The sequence below is a fragment of the Leucopleurus acutus genome (assembly GCF_964270905.1).
Source record: "Leucopleurus acutus genome assembly, chromosome: 8".
Taxonomy (NCBI): domain Eukaryota; kingdom Metazoa; phylum Chordata; class Mammalia; order Artiodactyla; family Delphinidae; genus Leucopleurus; species Leucopleurus acutus.
In genome coordinates, this window is record NC_139151.1 from 60,015,954 (window position 1) to 60,034,326 (window position 18,373).

The following is an 18,373-nucleotide window of genomic DNA, read 5'->3' on the forward strand; positions in this document are numbered from 1 at the left end:
GGATACTTTTCCAGGCATAAACTTACTCCTTCCCCTAACATCCCTGAGGGAGCTAAGGAGCAAGTAAGATTAGATTCTCTGAATAGATGATGAAAACTGAGCTACAGAGAAGCCAAACAGCAAGTGTGGCCTGGGCTAGGCTGCCAATCCAGATCTTCTGTCTCCCAAGTTCTGCCTCCCAGCATCAGTCACTAAGCTGGGGGGGAAACCCTGTGGAAGCAAGACAATGTAGAGCCAAGGGAGGTAGTTGTGAAACTACCTGAAATCCAAGAAAAGGACTTGGGCAAAAATTATTAAAGGAAAAATCAGGGGAGTTAAAAACAGAAATGACCATGGCAGAACTGACAACAATTTCCTGAAGCTTTTGGAAACCTCAAAAAATGGTTGAGTACTCTATGGAAAAGAGCACTTAACCAAGAACCAGATTTTACATCTGGCTCTCCAGACGTAAATTTAAAGGTCACGTGCTCCTGATAAATCACTTCAGGATTCTGCACTTTGGTTTACTAATCTGAAAAATGGAGACAAATCCCTATCCTATCTTATAAAGCTATTTGTTGTGAGGTTCCAAAGAGAGAACAGATGAGAAAAGTATTTTTTTTAAATCAACAAATTCAAAACTCTAAGCAGTTTAAGGTATTATTACTATTGTTGCTGAAAAGAACAGTACCTGAAATTTAAATACAGAAAACCGTAAGATCACTTGTTCCCAACAGCAGTTAATTTAGACTAAGTTTCTCTTCTTTTAAAGTGAAGTTTCTTTTCTTTGAACTCCTAAATTACAGAGAGAAGTTTGATACTTTTCACAGTGAAACCAGTAGGTTGGCATACTTGCTCATAATCAATCTCATGGCTGGCAACAGCCATGCTGCTCTAGGTCCTAGAGTCTAGGACAGTGTTTCTCACTGGGAGTGAATTTTCTCCCCAGGGGACATCTGGCAATGTCTGGGGACATTTTTGGTTGTCACAATTGGGGGAGGGGTGTTACCAGCCATCTATCTGGTGGGTAGAGGCCAGGGCTGCTGCTACTGCTAAACATCCTACAATGTACAGGATAGCCCCTCGAAAAAATAATCATTTGGCCAATATGTTAATAGTCTCCCTACTGAGAAACCTGGTCTAGGAGAATAGAGCTAGTGTTTTTCTACTTAGCTGTCATGGGTGCCCAATGGAAGGCTGGGCCACCAACCAGCAGTAGTGAAGAACAGAAAATTTCATTCAGTTTGAGAGAAACAGAGCCTTATCAATTAATTCCATCATTTCTTGGCATGCCATAAGAAGCATTTTTTGGAAAGCTCTGACAGCTAATCTCAAACAGCTCATATTTCTCTCCTTTACACAACATTCTTGTGGGAGTTGTTTTGGTTCTTTTTTATTCCCATTCCTCACTCCACAGACATTCTAATGTGTTTAATATGTATATTTTTGATTAATTAATTGGCACTGTGTTGTGTATCTTTCAGTTTGTTACTTTTTCCACTCCGTACTATGCTTTTAAGGTCCACAAGTTGTTATGGGTACACAGTGTCATGATATGCATCCACCACATTTTGCCTATTAACTCAGAGACAGGTATCTAGATTGCCCACAACTCTTCAATTAACTGCCAGACTTAACATTTAAATGAACACCCTCTCATATATCCTGTTAGGATATGTCACAAGACATGTATATATTCCATCTGATTGAACAGTGCCATGCTGCTCTCCACAATGCCTGCAACAGGCTTCACAGCCACGAAGAATGCATGGGAGTTCCTACAGCCTCTGATCCATGCCAATACTTGTAAATATCTGGCTTTCTAGTTTCTAGCCAATCGAATAAATTGATAATTCATTGCTGTTTTAATGTTCATTTCTCTAACTACTAATGACTTTGAGCATCTCTTCTTGATGGACTTTTGGATTTCCTCTCCTGTAAACTGCCCGTTCATATTCTTTGCCTATTTTTCTACTGGAGCTGCTGTCTTTCCTTTGTTGATTTGTAGGAGTTACTTCATATAGTCTAGATACTAATCTACTGTCAGTTTTAATCATTATTAATCTCTCATTCTGTTATCAGCTAACTTTGCCTACAGTATCCTTTATCCAACAAAAATCCTTAATCTTATCAAATTTATCAAATCTTTATCTTATTAGCCTATACATTTTTCATTAACTTCATAATTTTGCCTTTCATAATTAGATCTTTAATCTATCTTTAGTTCCTTTTTGTATGCAGTGTTATATAGGAATTTAGTTTTAATTTTTCTCTATATGGCGAGCCAGTTTTCTCAACACAATCTACTTAACAATGATTATTTTCTTCACTGATTGATGATTACATCTTTAGTGTATATTAAGTTCCCATTATACAAGGATTTCTCTCTGAGATCTTCACTCTCTTCCATTGGTCTATTTGTCTATTCCTTATAGTATGTCTTAATATCTGGTAAGGTCCCTGTCTTGGGAACTGCTTTCTTTCTTGCCTTTATTTTTGAACTTCTAGTAGAGAAAAAAAATTAATCAGAATCTCTGGTTAATGAATATTCTCATCGTTAGTCTATGCATAGACCACTTTTGTTTTAATTTTTAAAAATTATTTTTGGGAGTTCCCTGGTGGTCCAGTGGTTAGGACTCAGCGCTTTCACTGCTGTGGCCTGGGTTCAATTCCCTGGTTGGGGAACTAAGATCCCACAAGCTGTGCAACATGGCCAAAAAAAATTTAATTGTGGTTAAAAAAAAACCCACATAAAATTTACCATCTTAACCATTTTCAAAAGTGTAGAGTTAAGTAGCGGTAAGTACATTCACACTGCTGCGCAACAGGATCTCCAGAACTTTTTCATCTTGCCAAACCTGAAACTCTGTACCCATTAAACAACAACTTCCTAATCCCACCCACCCCCAGCCCATGGCAACCACCATTCTACGTTCTCTCTGTATGAATCTGACTACTCTAGGTACCTCATATAAGTGGAAGTATTTGTCTTTTTATGACCAGCTTATTTCACTTAGCATAATGTCCCAAAGGTTCATTTATGTGAAGCAGTGAACAGGATTTATTTCCTTTTCAAGTTAATTATTATTTAATTATATAACAAATACTGAACCCACCATCCAACATAAGAACTGAAACACCTAAACGTACTTATATTTAGCTACGTCCTCTTCTTCTCTATCCTATCCTCCAGTTCTCCATCAAACATCAGCCTTATCCTGAATCTTGATTTTATCATTCCCTTGCTTTTTAAAATATGATCTTATCACTCACATATATATTTCTAAAACATTGTTTAGTTTTCATTGTTTTTAGCTTTCTATAAAAGGTATAAAGTTATAAGTACTCTTCTGGGACTTTTTTCACTCAATATTATATTGCTAAGATTCATCCTTACCATGATTTGTAACTATAGTTAATTATTTTTGTGTTATTCTATATATTTATATATGCATTATTTTATAAGTTATATCCATTGTGAAAATATATCACAACTAACCTATCCACTCACCTATATATGGGTATTGGGGTCATTTTCAAGTTTTTGCTATTACAAATAGTGCTGATAGGAAAATTCTGGTACATCCTCCCTCCTGGGATGCATGTGCAAACTTTTCTCTTGGCATATATCTAGGAATTAAACTCCTGGGTCATAGGGAATGTGAATATCCAACTTTATAAACTCTTTTTCAAAGTGATTTCTCGATGAAACAATATTAACTGACTACTAACAATATTAACTGACTACTGACTAGCACGGGGCTAAAAAGGATCAAAGAATATTTGCTAATTGAACAAACAAACAAACAGACATCAGGGAAGAGTGAAGGAGAGCACAGGAGTCAGAGGGACTGGACGTGAATCCTGACTCTGCTAATCATTGGTTGAGTGGGGCTCAGTAATCTCTTTGAGCTTTAGTTTCTTGATCCATACAATGACAAAGATTAAATTACCCACCACAGAGCAAAATACTTGGCACATTATGAAGTACTCAATAAACGGTAGCTGGTATTATTAATTATGTTTATGCAATAGTGAAGTTCATACTTTAGTGATGGCCCAACTATATTTCTGCTCTGCTTCTCCTCCCTGAAGCCCATCTTCAGCCTAGAGCAGATTTGAATTTCAAGGTGAGGGGGTCCCTTAAGAACTAAAAACTTGCAGTTACAGCAAGTACCTAAAATTTGTTTAGGCAGGGAGAAGAACTTCAGATGCACCAGGATGGAAAACAAGGAATACCAAATGGGCCATCCAAACAGAACAGCAAATAACAGAATCCTCAGCCCTCAGGGTGGTTCATAAATCTAGTCTACAAAAATTTCTGTACCAATTCTACAAATAAAATCAGATAGCAATCTGAGGAAAGATACCTGCAACACGTATGACAAAAGGTTTATTCATAATATACAAAGAGCTGTTATAAATCAATAAGAAACATTCCAAAAGAATCCTAAGCAAGGAAAGAAAATATGACCAAATACACCAAGTGGTTCAACTGTGAATAACATTTATATGTCACAATAATGTAAATAGGGAATATTTATTTAACTAAAAACTGGGAGGAAAAGTGTGTATGTGATGGGTATAATGTAGCAGTATAAGATAATTACCACCTTCCATGGTAGAAAGACAAAAGGAAAATTATATATATGTGTGTGTGTGTGTATATATATATATATATGTGTGTGTGTGTGTGTGTGTGTGTGAGTGTATGTGTAATCATGTTACTTAAAAATATAGAGGTCAGGATCAGAAAACAACTAAAAAAAGTTTAAAGTGGTTGCCACTGAAATAATAATCAGGGATGGATAGAGATAGGCAGAGGGCTGATGTGTTTTGCTTTTTAAACCTTACAGAACTTCTTGACTTTTTTGTTTTGTTTTGTTTGTTTGTTTTGGCCACGCTGCAGCTTGTGGGACCTTAGTTCCCCAACCAGAGATCAAACCCGTGCCCCCTGCAGTGGAAGTGTGGGTCCTAACCACTGGACTGCCAGGGAAGTGCCAGAACTACTTGACTTTTATTTTTTTATTATATTTTTTATAATTTATTTATTTAATTTATTTATTATTTTTGGTTTGGCTGCGTTGAGTCTTTGCCACTGAGCGCGGGCTTTCTCTAGTTGCAGCGAGGGGGGCTACTCTTTGTTGCGGTGCCCGGGCCTCTCACTGCAATGGCTTCTCCCGATGCGGAGCACGGGCTCCAGGCACACAGGCCTCAGCAGTTGCGGCTCATGGGCTCTAGAGCATAGGCTCAGCAGTTATGAAGCACAGGCCCAGCTGCTCTGCTGCATGTGGGATCCTCCTGGACCAGGGCTCGAACCCGTGTCCCCTGCATTGGTAGGCAGACTCCCAACTACTGCGCCACCAGGGAAGCCCTACTTGACTTTTAAATTAGGTATTTTCACCCTATTAGATTGACAAAGATTAAAAATACTGAGGATTCTCTATACTCTCTTTAACACTGGGTAATAGCACTGTTTAACACCTCTTGGTGGGATTATAAACTGCTATAACTTTTTTGAAGGGCAGTTTGACAAGATCCATTAATGATTAAATGGCAATTCCACTTGACCAGGCAATTCCATTTCTAGGATTTCATTCTCCAGAAACGCTGGCCCAGCTGTGCAAATTATATATGTAAAAAGTTTACTGAACCATTGTTGCAACTGAGATAAACTGTTAATTAACACGTCTATTAATAGACATAAGTTAAATTTTAAAAAACCAATTTAAAAGAATACTATGCTTTAGTAGTTTAAAAGGATGGCACACATACTAATACGGATAGACATACAAACTAATATGGCTTGTATATCTGAGAGCCAGTACAGGCATACCTTGTTTTATTATATTTTGCTTTACTGCGCTTTGCAGATACTGCAGTTTTTTACAAACTGAAGGCTTGTGGCAACCCTGAGTTGAACACGTCTATCAGCGCCATTTTTCCAACAGTTCATGTCTCTGTGTCACATCTTGGTAATTCTCACAATATTTCAAACTTTTTCATTATTTTTATATTTGTTATGGTGATCGGTGATCAGTGATCTTTGATGTCACTATTGTAATTGTTTTGGGGCACCACAAACTAGGCCATATAAGACAACAAACTTAACAAACGCTGTGTATGTTCTGACTGCTCCACTGACCAGCTATTCCCCATCTCTCTCCCTTTCCCTGGGCTTCCCTATTCCCTGTGACACACAATATTGAAATTAGACCAATTAATAACCCTACAATGACCTCTAAGTGTTCAAGTGAAAGGAAGAGTCACACATCTCTCATTTTAAATCAAAAGCTAGAAATGATTAAGCTCAGTGAGTAGGCATGCTGAAAGCTGAGACAGGCCGAAAGTTAGGCCTCTTGTGTCAGTTAATCCATGTTGTGAATGCAAAGGAAAAGTTCCTGAAGGAAATTAAAAGTGCTACTCCAGTGAACACATGAATGATAAGAAAGCAAAACAGCCTGACTGCTGATATGAAGAAAGTTTCAGTGGTTAGATAAAAGATCAAACCAGCCACAACTTTCCCTTAAGCCAAAACCTAATCCAGAGCAATTCTCTGAAGGCTGAGAGAGGTGAGGAAGCTGCAGAAGAAAAGTTTAAAGCTAGCAGAAGTTGGTTCATAAGGTTTAAGGAAAGAAACCATCTTCACAACATAAAATTGCAAGGTGAAGCAACAAATGCGGATGAAGAAGCTGCAGCAAGTTACCCAGAAGATCTAGCTAAGATGATGAATCAAAGTAGCCACACTAAACAACAGATTTTCAAGCAGATGACATCTATGACTTTCACAGACAGGAGAAGTCAGTGCCTGGCTTCAAAGCTTCAAAGGACAAAATGACTCTCTCTTTAGGGGATAATGCACCTGGTGACTTTAAGTTGAAGCCAATGCTCATTTACCATTCCCAAAATCCTAGGGCCCTTAAAAATTATGTTAAATCTACTCTGCCTGTGCTCTATAAGTGGAACAACAAAGCCTGGATGACAGCCCATCAGTTTACAACATGGTTTACTGAATATTTTAAGCCCACTATTGAGTCCTACTGCTCAGAAAAAAAAAAGAGTCCTTTCAAAATATTACTGCTCACTGACAATGCACCTGATCAACCAAGAGCTCTGATGGAAATGTACAATGAGATTAATGTTGTTTTCATGCCAGCTAACACAACATCCATTCTGCAGCCCATGCATCAAGGAGTAACTTCAACTTTCAAGTCCTGTTATTTAAGAAATACATTTTGTAAAACTACAGCTGCCATAGATATTGATTCCTTGTTTGGATCTGGGCAAAGAAAACTGAAAACGTTCTGGAAAGGATTCACCATACTAGATGCTATTAAGAACATTTACAATTCACTGGAAAGAAGTCAGAATAGCAACATGAACAGGAATTTGGAAGAAATGTAGTCCAACCCTTGTGGATGAATTTGAGGGGTTAAAGACTTTAGTGGAGGAAGTAACTGCAGAAGTGGTAGAAATAGCAAGAGAACTAGAATTAGAAGTAGAATATGTGACTGAATATGTGACTGAATATGTGACTGAAATGTGACTGAATATGTGACTGAATTGCTGCAATCTCATGATAAAACTTTAACAGCTTAAGAGCTGCTTCTTACACATGAGCAAAGAAAGTAGTTTCCTGAGATGGAATCCACTCCTGGTAAAGATGCTGTGAAGACTGTTGAAATGACAACAAAGGATTTAGAATAATACATAAACTTAAGTTGCTAAGGCAGGGTTTGAGAGGATTGACTCCAATTTTGAAAGAAGTTCTACTGTAGGCAAAATGCTATCAAACAGCACTGGGTGCTGCAGAGAAATCATTTGTAAAAGGACAATTGATACAGCAAACTTCATTGTTGTCTTATTTTAAGAAATTGCCACAGCTATTCCAAACTGCAGCAACCACCAGCCTGATCAGTCAGCAGCCACCACCAGCCTGATCAGTCAGCAGCCAACAGCATCTAGGCAAGACCCTCCACCAACAAAAAGACTGACTCAATGAAGGCTCAGATGATAGCATTTTTCAGCAATAAAGTATTTTAAAATTAAGGTATGTACATTGTTTTTTTAGACATAACACTATTGCATACTTAACAGACTACATACAGTGTAAATATAACTTTTATATGCCCTGAGAAACCAAAAATTTTGTGTGACTTACTTTATTGCATATTCACTTTATTGCAATGGTCTGGAACCAAACCCATGATATCTCTGAGGTATGCCTATATTAGGTGGAAAATGTTGCAGAACCCAATGGATGTCATAAATATCTAAAAATTTATAAATATTAACATATGCATAGAAAAAAATCTGCAAGTGTAACAAATGTTTAACAGTGATTCTCTCTGGGCACTTCTGAATTTTTTATAACATGTATAACATTTGTAATGAGAACAAAAACAAAACAAAGACAGAACGATGGGTCTCCCTGGTGGCGCAGTGGTTGAGAGTCCGCCTGCCGATGCAGGGGACGCGGGTTCGTGCCCCGGTCCGGAAGGATCCCGCATGCCGCGGAGCGGCTGGGCCCGTGAGCTATGGCCGCTGAACTTGCGCACCCGGTGCCTGTGCTCCGCAACGGGAGAGGCCACAACAGTGAAAGGTCCACGTACCGCCAAAAAAAAACCAGAACGAAACCTCATCCTGTCTCTCGACAGGTCAGCTTTGTCCTCTTAAGAATGAGACAGGCCTTCGCCTCTCTTGGTAATTCGATGATACAGATTTTAGAGCTTAGAGGGAGTACTTAGAAGAAGTCCAGCCAACCATTCCGTAAAACTCACAAAAATCTGCTCCACAACATCCCTGACGGGGTTGTCTAGCCCCTAATAAAACATAGTTGTAATGGGAAGAGCATTCCCTTCTAAGACAGTTCATTCCACTGTGGAACAGCCCTCACTGTTGAAAATTTCTTTATAATACTTAGCCAAAATCTGCATTCTTAAAACTCTCATTCCTTAGCTTTAATTTGGGCCTTTGGAGTTAAACAAAATAACAGTAATGAAAAACTATTTTAAAGTTTGAAGAGACATTAGCAATCATCTAGTCTTCAACCCTCACTTTAAAGATGAAACATGAGAATGAGGCGAGGCTAAGAGGGAATAAGTAATTTGCCCAAGGTCCATTGCTAATTAGCAGTGATGCTAGAAATAGATCTTAGATCAAGTGACTCCCACTTCAAGGCTTTTTATACTACACCAAAATTCCATTCCTCAAAAAACAGAAAAGAAGGTAACACTTCCTAACTTATCTATGAGGCCCCATTTTCCTGATACCAAAGCAAGACAAAAATATGACAAGAAAAGTACAAACCAATCTCTGTTATGAATGCAGAGGCAAAAATCCTCAACAAAATACTAGCAAACCAAATCTAGCAGCATATTAAAAGGATTACACACCATGACCACGTAAGATTTATCCCAGGGATGCACCACATGATCACCTCAATTGATGTAGAAAAAGCATTTGAGGAATTCAACACCCATTCAATGATAAACACACAAACTAGGAATAGAAGGGAATTTCCTCAACATGATAAAGGGCATTTATGAAATATCCACAGCTAACATACTTAAAGATTAAAGACTGAAAGCTTCTCCCCTAAGATCAGGAAAAAGACAAGGATGCCCATCTCACTACTATTATTTAACATTGTACTGGAAGTTTTAGCCAGAGCAATTATGCAAGAAAAGGAAATAAAAGGCATCTAATCGGAAAAAAAGAAGCAAAACAGAGGACATGATTTATATAAAGAAAACCCTAAAGAATCTACACTAAAAAAACTATTGGTTAATAAACAAATTCAGCAAAGTTGCAAAACACAAAATCTACACATAAAAATCAGTTTTATTTCTATATATTAACAATGAACAATCCAAAAAGGAAATTAAGAAAATAATTCCATTCACAATAACATCAAAAAGAACAAAATACTGAGGAATAAATTTGACCAAGGAGATATGGGACTTGTACATTGGAAATTACAAAACATTAATGAAAGAAATTAAAGAAGACTGAAATAAATGAAAAGACAATTAATGCTCATGAAAGTTCATGGAATGGGAAGATTGATATTGCTAACATGGTAATACTCCCTCAAATGATCTACAGATTCAGAGCAATCCTTATCAAAATCACAACTGCCTTTTTTTGCAGAAATGGAAAAACTAATCTTAAAATTAGCATGGAATTGCAAGGGATCTAGAATAGTCAAAGCAATCTTGAAAAGGAACCAGTATGGAGGACTCATGATTCCTAATTTCAGAACTTACTACATTGCTATGGTAATCAAAAGTGTGATACTGGCATTAGTATAGATCTATAGTTCAATGGAATATAACTGAAAGTACAAAAATAAGTGCATGCATCTATGGTCAATTGATTTTTGACAATAGTGCTAATAAGACCATTAAATGGAGGAAGAAGTCTCTTCAATAAATGGTGCTAGGACAACTGGATATCCACACGCAAAAAAATAAAGTTAGATCCTTATCTCACACCACTTACAAAAAATTAACTCAAAATGGATCAAAGACCTAAATCCTAAGAGCTAAAAGTATAAAACTCTTCAAAGAAAACACAGGGGAAAATCTTAATAATCTTGGATTTGTCAATGGATTCTTAGACATGACATTAAAAGCATAAGCAACAAAAGAAAAAAATAGGTTTAACAGTACAAACTTGCAACTAGTAGTAAATAAGCCATAGTAGTAAATAAGCCATAGAGATCTAATGCACAGAATAATGAATATGGACAATGATGTTGAACTTTAATGATCAAACTTGCTAACAGACTAGAACTTAGTTATTCCAACCACACTAAAAAGAAAGAATAATTATGTAATGTGATAGAGGTGCTAAATATCACTACAATGGCAATCATGCTATAATATATAAATGTAGCAAATTAACGTTACACACCTTAAATTTACACAATGTTATATGTTAAATATATTCAAAAAAAATTGGATTCACCAAACTTAAAAATGTTTATGCATAAAAGGATACTACTATCAAGAAAGTGAAAAGGCAACCCACAGAACGGGAGAAAATATTCGTAAATCATTATCTAACGATGGTGTAGTATCCAGACTATATAAAGAACTTCTACAATTCAACAACAAAAAGTCAAAAATCTGGGAGTTCCCTGACGATCCAGTGGTTAGGATTTGGCACTTTCACTGTCGTGGCCCAGGTTCAACCCCTAGTCAGGGAACTAAGATCCCAAAAGCTGCACAGAACATCCAAAAAGAAAAAAAAAAAGACAGAAATCCAATTAAAAAATGGGTAAAGAACATGAATAGACATTTCTCCAAAAAAGATATACAAATAGCCAATAAAAACATCAAAAGAGGACTTCCTGACGGTCCAGTGGTAAGACTCCGTGCTTCCATTGCAGGGGGTATGGGTTCAATCCCTGGTCAGGGAGCTAAGATCCCACATGCTGCAGTGTGGCCAAAAACAACAACAACAAACCACCACCAACAAAAAAACCCCCAAAACATCAAAAGATGCTCAACACCATTAGGGAAATACAAATCAAACCACAATGAAATCCCAGTTTATGCCCACTAGGGTGGCTATAATACACAAAAAGAAAAAAGGAAGCAAGGAAGCAAGGAAGGAAAAGAAAAAGAAAAATAACAAGTGTTGGCGAGAATGTGGAGAAATTGGAACCCAATATATTGTGAGTTAGAATGTAAAATCCTGCAGCTGCTATAGAAAACCATTTGGCAGTTCCTCAAAAAGTTAAACATAGAGTTACATATGACTCAGCAAATTCACTACAGGATATACCCAAGAACTGAAAATAGGTGTTCAAATAAAAACTTACAATGAATGTTCCTAGCAACACTATTCAAAATAGCCCAAGGCTTCCCTGGTGGCACAGTGTTTAAGAATCCACCTGCCAATGCAGGGGACATGGGTACTATTCCTGGTCCGGGAAGATCCCACATGCGGCGGAGCAACTAAGCCCGTGTGCCACAACTACTGAGCCTGCGCTCTAGGGCCCGCGAGCCACAACTACTGAGCCCATGTGTCACAACTACTGAAGCCCACATGCCCTGGAGCCCGTGCTCTGCAACGAGAGAAGCCACTGCAATGAGAAGGCTGTACACCGCAACGAAGAGTAGCCCCTGCTCACCGCAACCAGAGAAAGCCGCATGCAGCAACAAAGACCCAATGCAGCCAAAAATAAATAAAATTAATTAATAAATAAAAAACAAAACGAAACAAAATAGCCCAAAGGTGGAAACAACTCAAGTGTCCATCAACTAAAGAATGGATAAACAAAATGTAGCATATCCACACAATGGAATATTACACAACCATAAAAGGAATGAAATACTGGTAGATACTACAATATGAAAGAACTTTGGAAACATTATGCTAAGTGAAAGAAGCCAAGCACAAAAGGCCACATATTATATGATTCTATTTATATGAATATACAGAATAGGCAAATACATAGAAAGCACATTAGTGGTTGCCAGGGTGTGCTGGGAGGGGGAAATGGGAAGTGATTGCTTAATGGGTATGGGGTTTCCTTTGGCGTAACAAAAACATTCTAGAACTAAATAGTGGCCATGGTTGCACAACAACGTGGATGTGCTAAAAGCCAGTGAATTATACACTTTAAAACAGTTAAAACTGTGAATTTTGTTATGTGAAATTGTCCTCAATAAAAATAAAATCTATTCCACTTCCACATAAAATAGTACCTGAAGATATTTTTATGTCTTGAGACTTTTCTCTTAGGAGTAGGAGGAACAAAGTCACTAACATTAGCTTTAGAGTTTACAAAACACTTTGCCATGCAATTTTATATAATCTTCACAACCCAGGAGATAGATATTATCACCCCAATTTAGAGATAAGAACTGAGGCTCAGAGAGGTATAAAGTCATATAGCCAGGAAGCATGGAGCTGGCTAATCAAGCCAGATGGTCTAACTCCACTGTATTTACTGCTACAAGGCAAACAGCTCCAACTTCTGATAAGCTTGAAAAAGGACAGGAGATGCCATTATGTACAGGCATCTTGGGCAATTTTTCTTCCTCCAAAGTTAGTACTTTAATCAAAGCAGTAAAAACATTCATTGTACCCAAGTTAATAAAAGTTTTAACAAAAGCAATATAGATCATTATTGTATAAGAGCAGCATAAAGCAGGACACTACAGATTTCTTCTTCCAATTTTCTAAAGATGAGTTTAAGTTTCTCAGTGTAAGATATGCTATAATGTTAGCATGTCCTCTCACCAATGTAGTTCAGCATGTTTACAGGATGTGGCAATAAAGTAATGAGACAACTGTGCGTGTTCCTTACAACAACTGGCCTCATTAAGTCACAATCACATTCCTATTAAAGATTAATGAATGGGGCTTCCCTGGTGGCGCAGTGGTTGAGAGTCCGCCTGCCGATGCAGGGGACACGGGTTCGTGCCCCGGTCCGGGAAGATCTCACATGCCGCGGAGCGGCTGGGCCCGTGAGCCATGGCCGCTGAGCCTGCGCGTCCAGAGCCTGTGCTCCGCGACGGGAGAGGCCACAACAGTGAGAGGCCCGCGTACCGCAAAAGAAAAAAAAAAAAAGATTAATGAATGAATGACACATCAGTGGTTTTCTAACACTCTGATGTGTCCTATAGATGTTCCTGAGAAAGCGGAGGGGTCAGGGTTACCAGCCCAAGAAGAGCATCCTCTTATTTTCTACACTGGGTTTTTCCTTAAGATACTGTTTGAAGAAAGGACTCCACAGCCTTTTAAAAAACTACATACTGAAAACCACTGCAGTACATTATGCATCCTCACTTCTTCAGAGGTTTTCAGAAATCTCTGCAGATTAGCCAACAATATATAATTATTTCCAAATTCAAGCACAGAAATTCCAAGGGGTCTCTCTACATTTGGTTTATGATTTTTTGTATTTTCCAGGCTCAATTAAACCATCCTGATAAATCCCCATTTTATAGAGCAGGTACTATAAGCACACACTGAAAAACAAGTGACTTATCTCAGATGGCAGGGTGAAGCACGAGCAGGGTCCAGATATGAAGCCCCACCCCAGATGGCTCAGCCTGCTGGATGGTGCCTAGTTCAAAAAGCCTTGGTGCCATGAGGTCATTCCATGCACTATGACCTGAAGGTACAGATGTCTCTACTTGCGGTGCATGACAACACATGAGGTGGCTATAGGCCAGTAATGTCTGGAACAAGTGCCAGCTCAAGGGCAAAGATTAGTCTCTCTTCTGCCTACGCTCCATATTATCCCTTGGTTCCCTTGATGGAAAATCCTTTCCAGAAGCACCATATGGTATAGTAGAAATTATGAAATATGAAACAGAAGACTTGGGTTTAAATCCTGGCTCTATTAGTATCCCCCCTTCATGCCTGAACTCTCTGGGCCTCAGTTTGTTCATAGTACTTACATCATGGGCTATTAGGAGGGTTAAATGAGATAGTGTAGCAGTTCCCATCCTGTGGGCTACAGACCTCTGGGCATCTTTGGCCCTATTACAAGAGGTCTGAAAAAGCATACTAGAGAAAAAGAAGCATTTAGGGATTAAGACTAAAAGCCCTGGAGTAAAATTGTCTTGGTTCAAATAATGGTTTTACCAGTGGAGCAAGTTACTTAGCCTTTCTGCCTCAGTTCCTCATCTGTAATTGGAGAAAACAGTATTTATTGGGTTACTGTGAGGATTAAATGAGTTATATATGTAAAGTGCTTAGAACAGTGACTGGCATAGTAAAAATTCAATAAATGTTAGCTATTGTTACTACTATATGTGTTTATGTATTCTTTCAAAGTACAACTATTATCACATGGATGTTTGTCATGTTTTTTATGTTAAAAAAGGGTTATACTTGAAAAGGTTAAATACTTCTAAGATAATAGTTGTAAAAGAATCCAGTATACCACCTGCCGTGTCCTAATCCAAAGTAGTTGCATCTATGATTTTAATGTTTTTTAATTTACTGAAGCTTATTTTGTGGTCCAACATATAGTCTATCCTGGAGAATGGCCCATGTGTACTTGAGAAGAACATGTATTCTGCTGTTGTTGGGTGGAGTATGCTGTATATGTCTGTTAGGTCTAATTGGTTTATAATGTTGTTCAAGTCCTCTTTTACCTGTTGATCTACCTGGCTATTCTATCCATTACTGAAAGTGGGGTACTGAACTCTCCAACTATTATTGTAGAACCATCTGTTTCTTCCTTCAATTTTGTCAATTTTTGCTTCACATATTTGGGGGTTCCTTTGTTAGGTACATATATGTTTATAACTGTTACATCTTCTGGCTGTAATGAACCTTTTATCAATATGTAATGTCCTTCTTTATTTCATGTAACCTTTTTTGATTTAAAGGCTATTTTGTCTGACATTTAAGAGCCACCAGCTCTTTCTTGGTTATCATTTGCATGAAATATCTTTTTCCATCCTTTTACTTTTTTTTAATATTTATTTATGTATTTATCTTTGGCTGCATTGGGTCTTTGTTGCTGTTTGCGGGCTTTCTCTATTTGCAGCGAGTGGGGGCTACTCTTCGTTGTGGTGGCTTCTCTTGTTGCGGAGCATGGGCTCTAGGTGTGCGGGCTTCAGTAGTTCTGGCTCGCGGGCTCAGTAGTTGGCTCGCAGGCTCTAGAGCACAGGCTCAGTAGTTGGGGCGCATGGGCTTAGTGGGATCTTCCCAGACCAGGGATCAAACCCATGTCCCCTGCATTGGCAGGCAGATTCTTAACCACTGCACCACCAGCGAAGCCCCATCCTTTTACTTTTATCTCTTGTTTCTTTATATCTAAAGTGAGTATCTTATAGACAGTATAAACATGGATAATGTGGTTTTTTAAATCAATGTAACAATCTCTGCTTTTTAATAGGAGAATTTAATCCATTTACATTTAAAGTAATTACTAATAAGGAAGGATTTACTTCTGCCATTTAGCTGTATGTTTTCTGTACATTTTATGTTTTTGTTCCTTATTTCCTCTAGAACTGCCTTTTTAGGTCTCTCTAACTCTGACCCTGCCTTCTTACCACTTGTTACATTGCCTCCTCTTTATTACTGCATTTTCAAAATATTAATCTAAAGATTCATTGGAGGCTTGGTCTTCCCAATCAAGTGATCATCTCTCCCTCTATTTGAATAGTTCCTAATGAACAGCTCCTTCATGAATCTATCCCAAAATGTTAAAAAGAAGGATCTACCTTTTCTGGCTATGAAAGTACATTCAGGTTCTTTCCCAGTTTTCACAATCTGAATCGCCTGTCCCTTAAACACACACCCAACATACACTATTCACCATTCACACATACAGTTTAGTATTATTATCTATTCCTTGCCTACATGTGGCCTGGGTTAGGCTGGACCCTAGAATACTTAAGAAGGGTCTCTTGATGACTGGCAAACAAAAAAATGAACAAAGTGGCTTACATTGTAGGAGCGGGGGTGCCTCTGTTTCCACTGTACCAGGAGCAGCTGGGCCACCACCAAGGTAGCGATGAGGATGAGGACCATTTCAGCGTGCATGGCTTCGTGGCCGCGGTGCTTGGCATGCATGCGTGCGTGCTCGACCCTGAAAGCCAAACAGATGGGGTGAGCTAGGTCAGGGATGGTGTGGCGGTAAAGGAGCAGTGTTTTCCAGGGATATCTCACTGGTCCATAGTGTAGAACACACTCTTGTACTGTACGAAATATGGGCTAGAAACACACATGCCCTAGAGGACAGGCATTTTGGAATAGAACAGGGGTTCTATGGGCCCTAGTCACCAAGGTTAGGTATTGGGGTTAAAGGTGGGTGGTCTGCTGCCCAGCCCCAATGTTAAAAACAGCTGATACCTTTCCATTTCAGTCCTATTTCAACCTGTCACTGGAAGAAGAAAGTAACCCAGAGAGGTCACAGCCATAAAGGCTCATACTCTTACTCAATGATATTTATGATACCAGTAAAGGAGTAATATTGCAAATATGTGCAAATTCCAGGGTTAAAGTCTTGCTTTATTTGTCCTACCCTCTCTGCCAGGACCAGAGATCCTAAAGATTAAAGCCTGAAAAATCTGAACTTCAGTAGTGCTTCGATTTTACACTATTCCAACAGTGACTTCATTATCAGTATCCACAGGTAAATAGACTCTTCAAGGGCTCAAGGAGAGTACGACTGGAAACTCTTATTTAATCTAAGAGTTTAAAGGCCGGCATTCTCTGGTCCCGAGGATTGGCAACAAGTGATTCCCTTGGCCAGTATAGGCAAAAAGCTTCCTCTGAGAACAGGAAAGAAAAGTCACTCCTACAGCCAAGGGAGAGGAATAAAGAAGGAATTAGAAAACTAAGTACAAATGTAACCCGTAGTCAGGAGCTTTTGTGCAAGTTCTCCATACCCAGGGGTATTAGGGAGAAAGGGAAAGGACAACATAAATGGTATCTTCATGGAATTCCCAAGGGCAATGAGAGACTAAGCAAGAAGAACCCAGTGGGATGCATTATGGATAGACAAATCATAAAACATAGCAAAAAGTTAGTTGTACAATCTAGGTGGTGGGTACAAGGGTGTTCACTGTACAATTCTTTCAACTTTTCTGTATATTTGAGATTTTTCATAATAAAATGTTAGGAGGGGGGAAACTTGGTGGGCAGCCAAATGTCAGTCAGCCTGGCAGTCACAGCACCTAAGGGTTCACCTTACATAAAACTTTATCCTAGGTGACAGAATCTGACAAAATATAATAGGGGTAGGAGTCAGAAACTTAGGTTCAGACACAACCTATGTGGCCTTAGCGAAGAAAATTTACATCTCTACATCACGATTTCTTCATCCATCAAGAGGAGTCCTTATCTTTTCTGCCTCCCTCATAGGGTTGTTGTGAGGATAAGCTAAACTAAAAGGGCAAAGGATATTTTAAAATCCCAAGGATTATGGGGAGTTATAAAGATAATAAGAGATAAGTTTCTTGTTCTCAGACAGTATATAACTGAATGGATGTGTACAACAAGAAATCAAAAAAAGGACTGAGAAAACACCAGAAGGCACCTAGCTCAAGTTACCACTCAATGCAAAAATTATTTTTGCAATCATTTGTTTGAATACCTCCACTGGCTGAGAATACATGCCTCTTAAAATAATCTATTCTAGAACCAGCAGTGTCTGACACATTGTAGGAACTCATACGTGCTTATGAAGGAATAAAATTCCAAAGCTTTAAGAAGCAGGAAGCTCTGTGCCTCACAATATACCACGATTATTAACAATGTTTCTGATAATGAGACTAAATTATCTTACTACAGCTTCAGTCCTTTGGACCTAATCCTACACTCTGGAACATATCCACTCTCTCTTTCCCAATGCTGCCCCTTCAAATATTTATCATACTATTATTTAAAAAAAAAAACCAATCCTGTTTCT

At 38.4% G+C, this 18,373-nt stretch overlaps 1 protein-coding gene across 1 annotated transcript in view; it reads right to left on the reverse strand.

Moving 5' to 3' along the window:
* The window catches only part of RNF121 (ring finger protein 121), an 82,149-nt gene that overhangs the window by 28,408 nt on the left and 35,368 nt on the right, over nt 1–18,373 (reverse strand). The window contains exon 3 of the mRNA XM_082844305.1: nt 16,408–16,549. Within this exon, the coding sequence (XP_082700431.1) occupies nt 16,408–16,549 (142 nt within the window). The remainder of the gene's footprint in view (nt 1–16,407; nt 16,550–18,373) is intronic.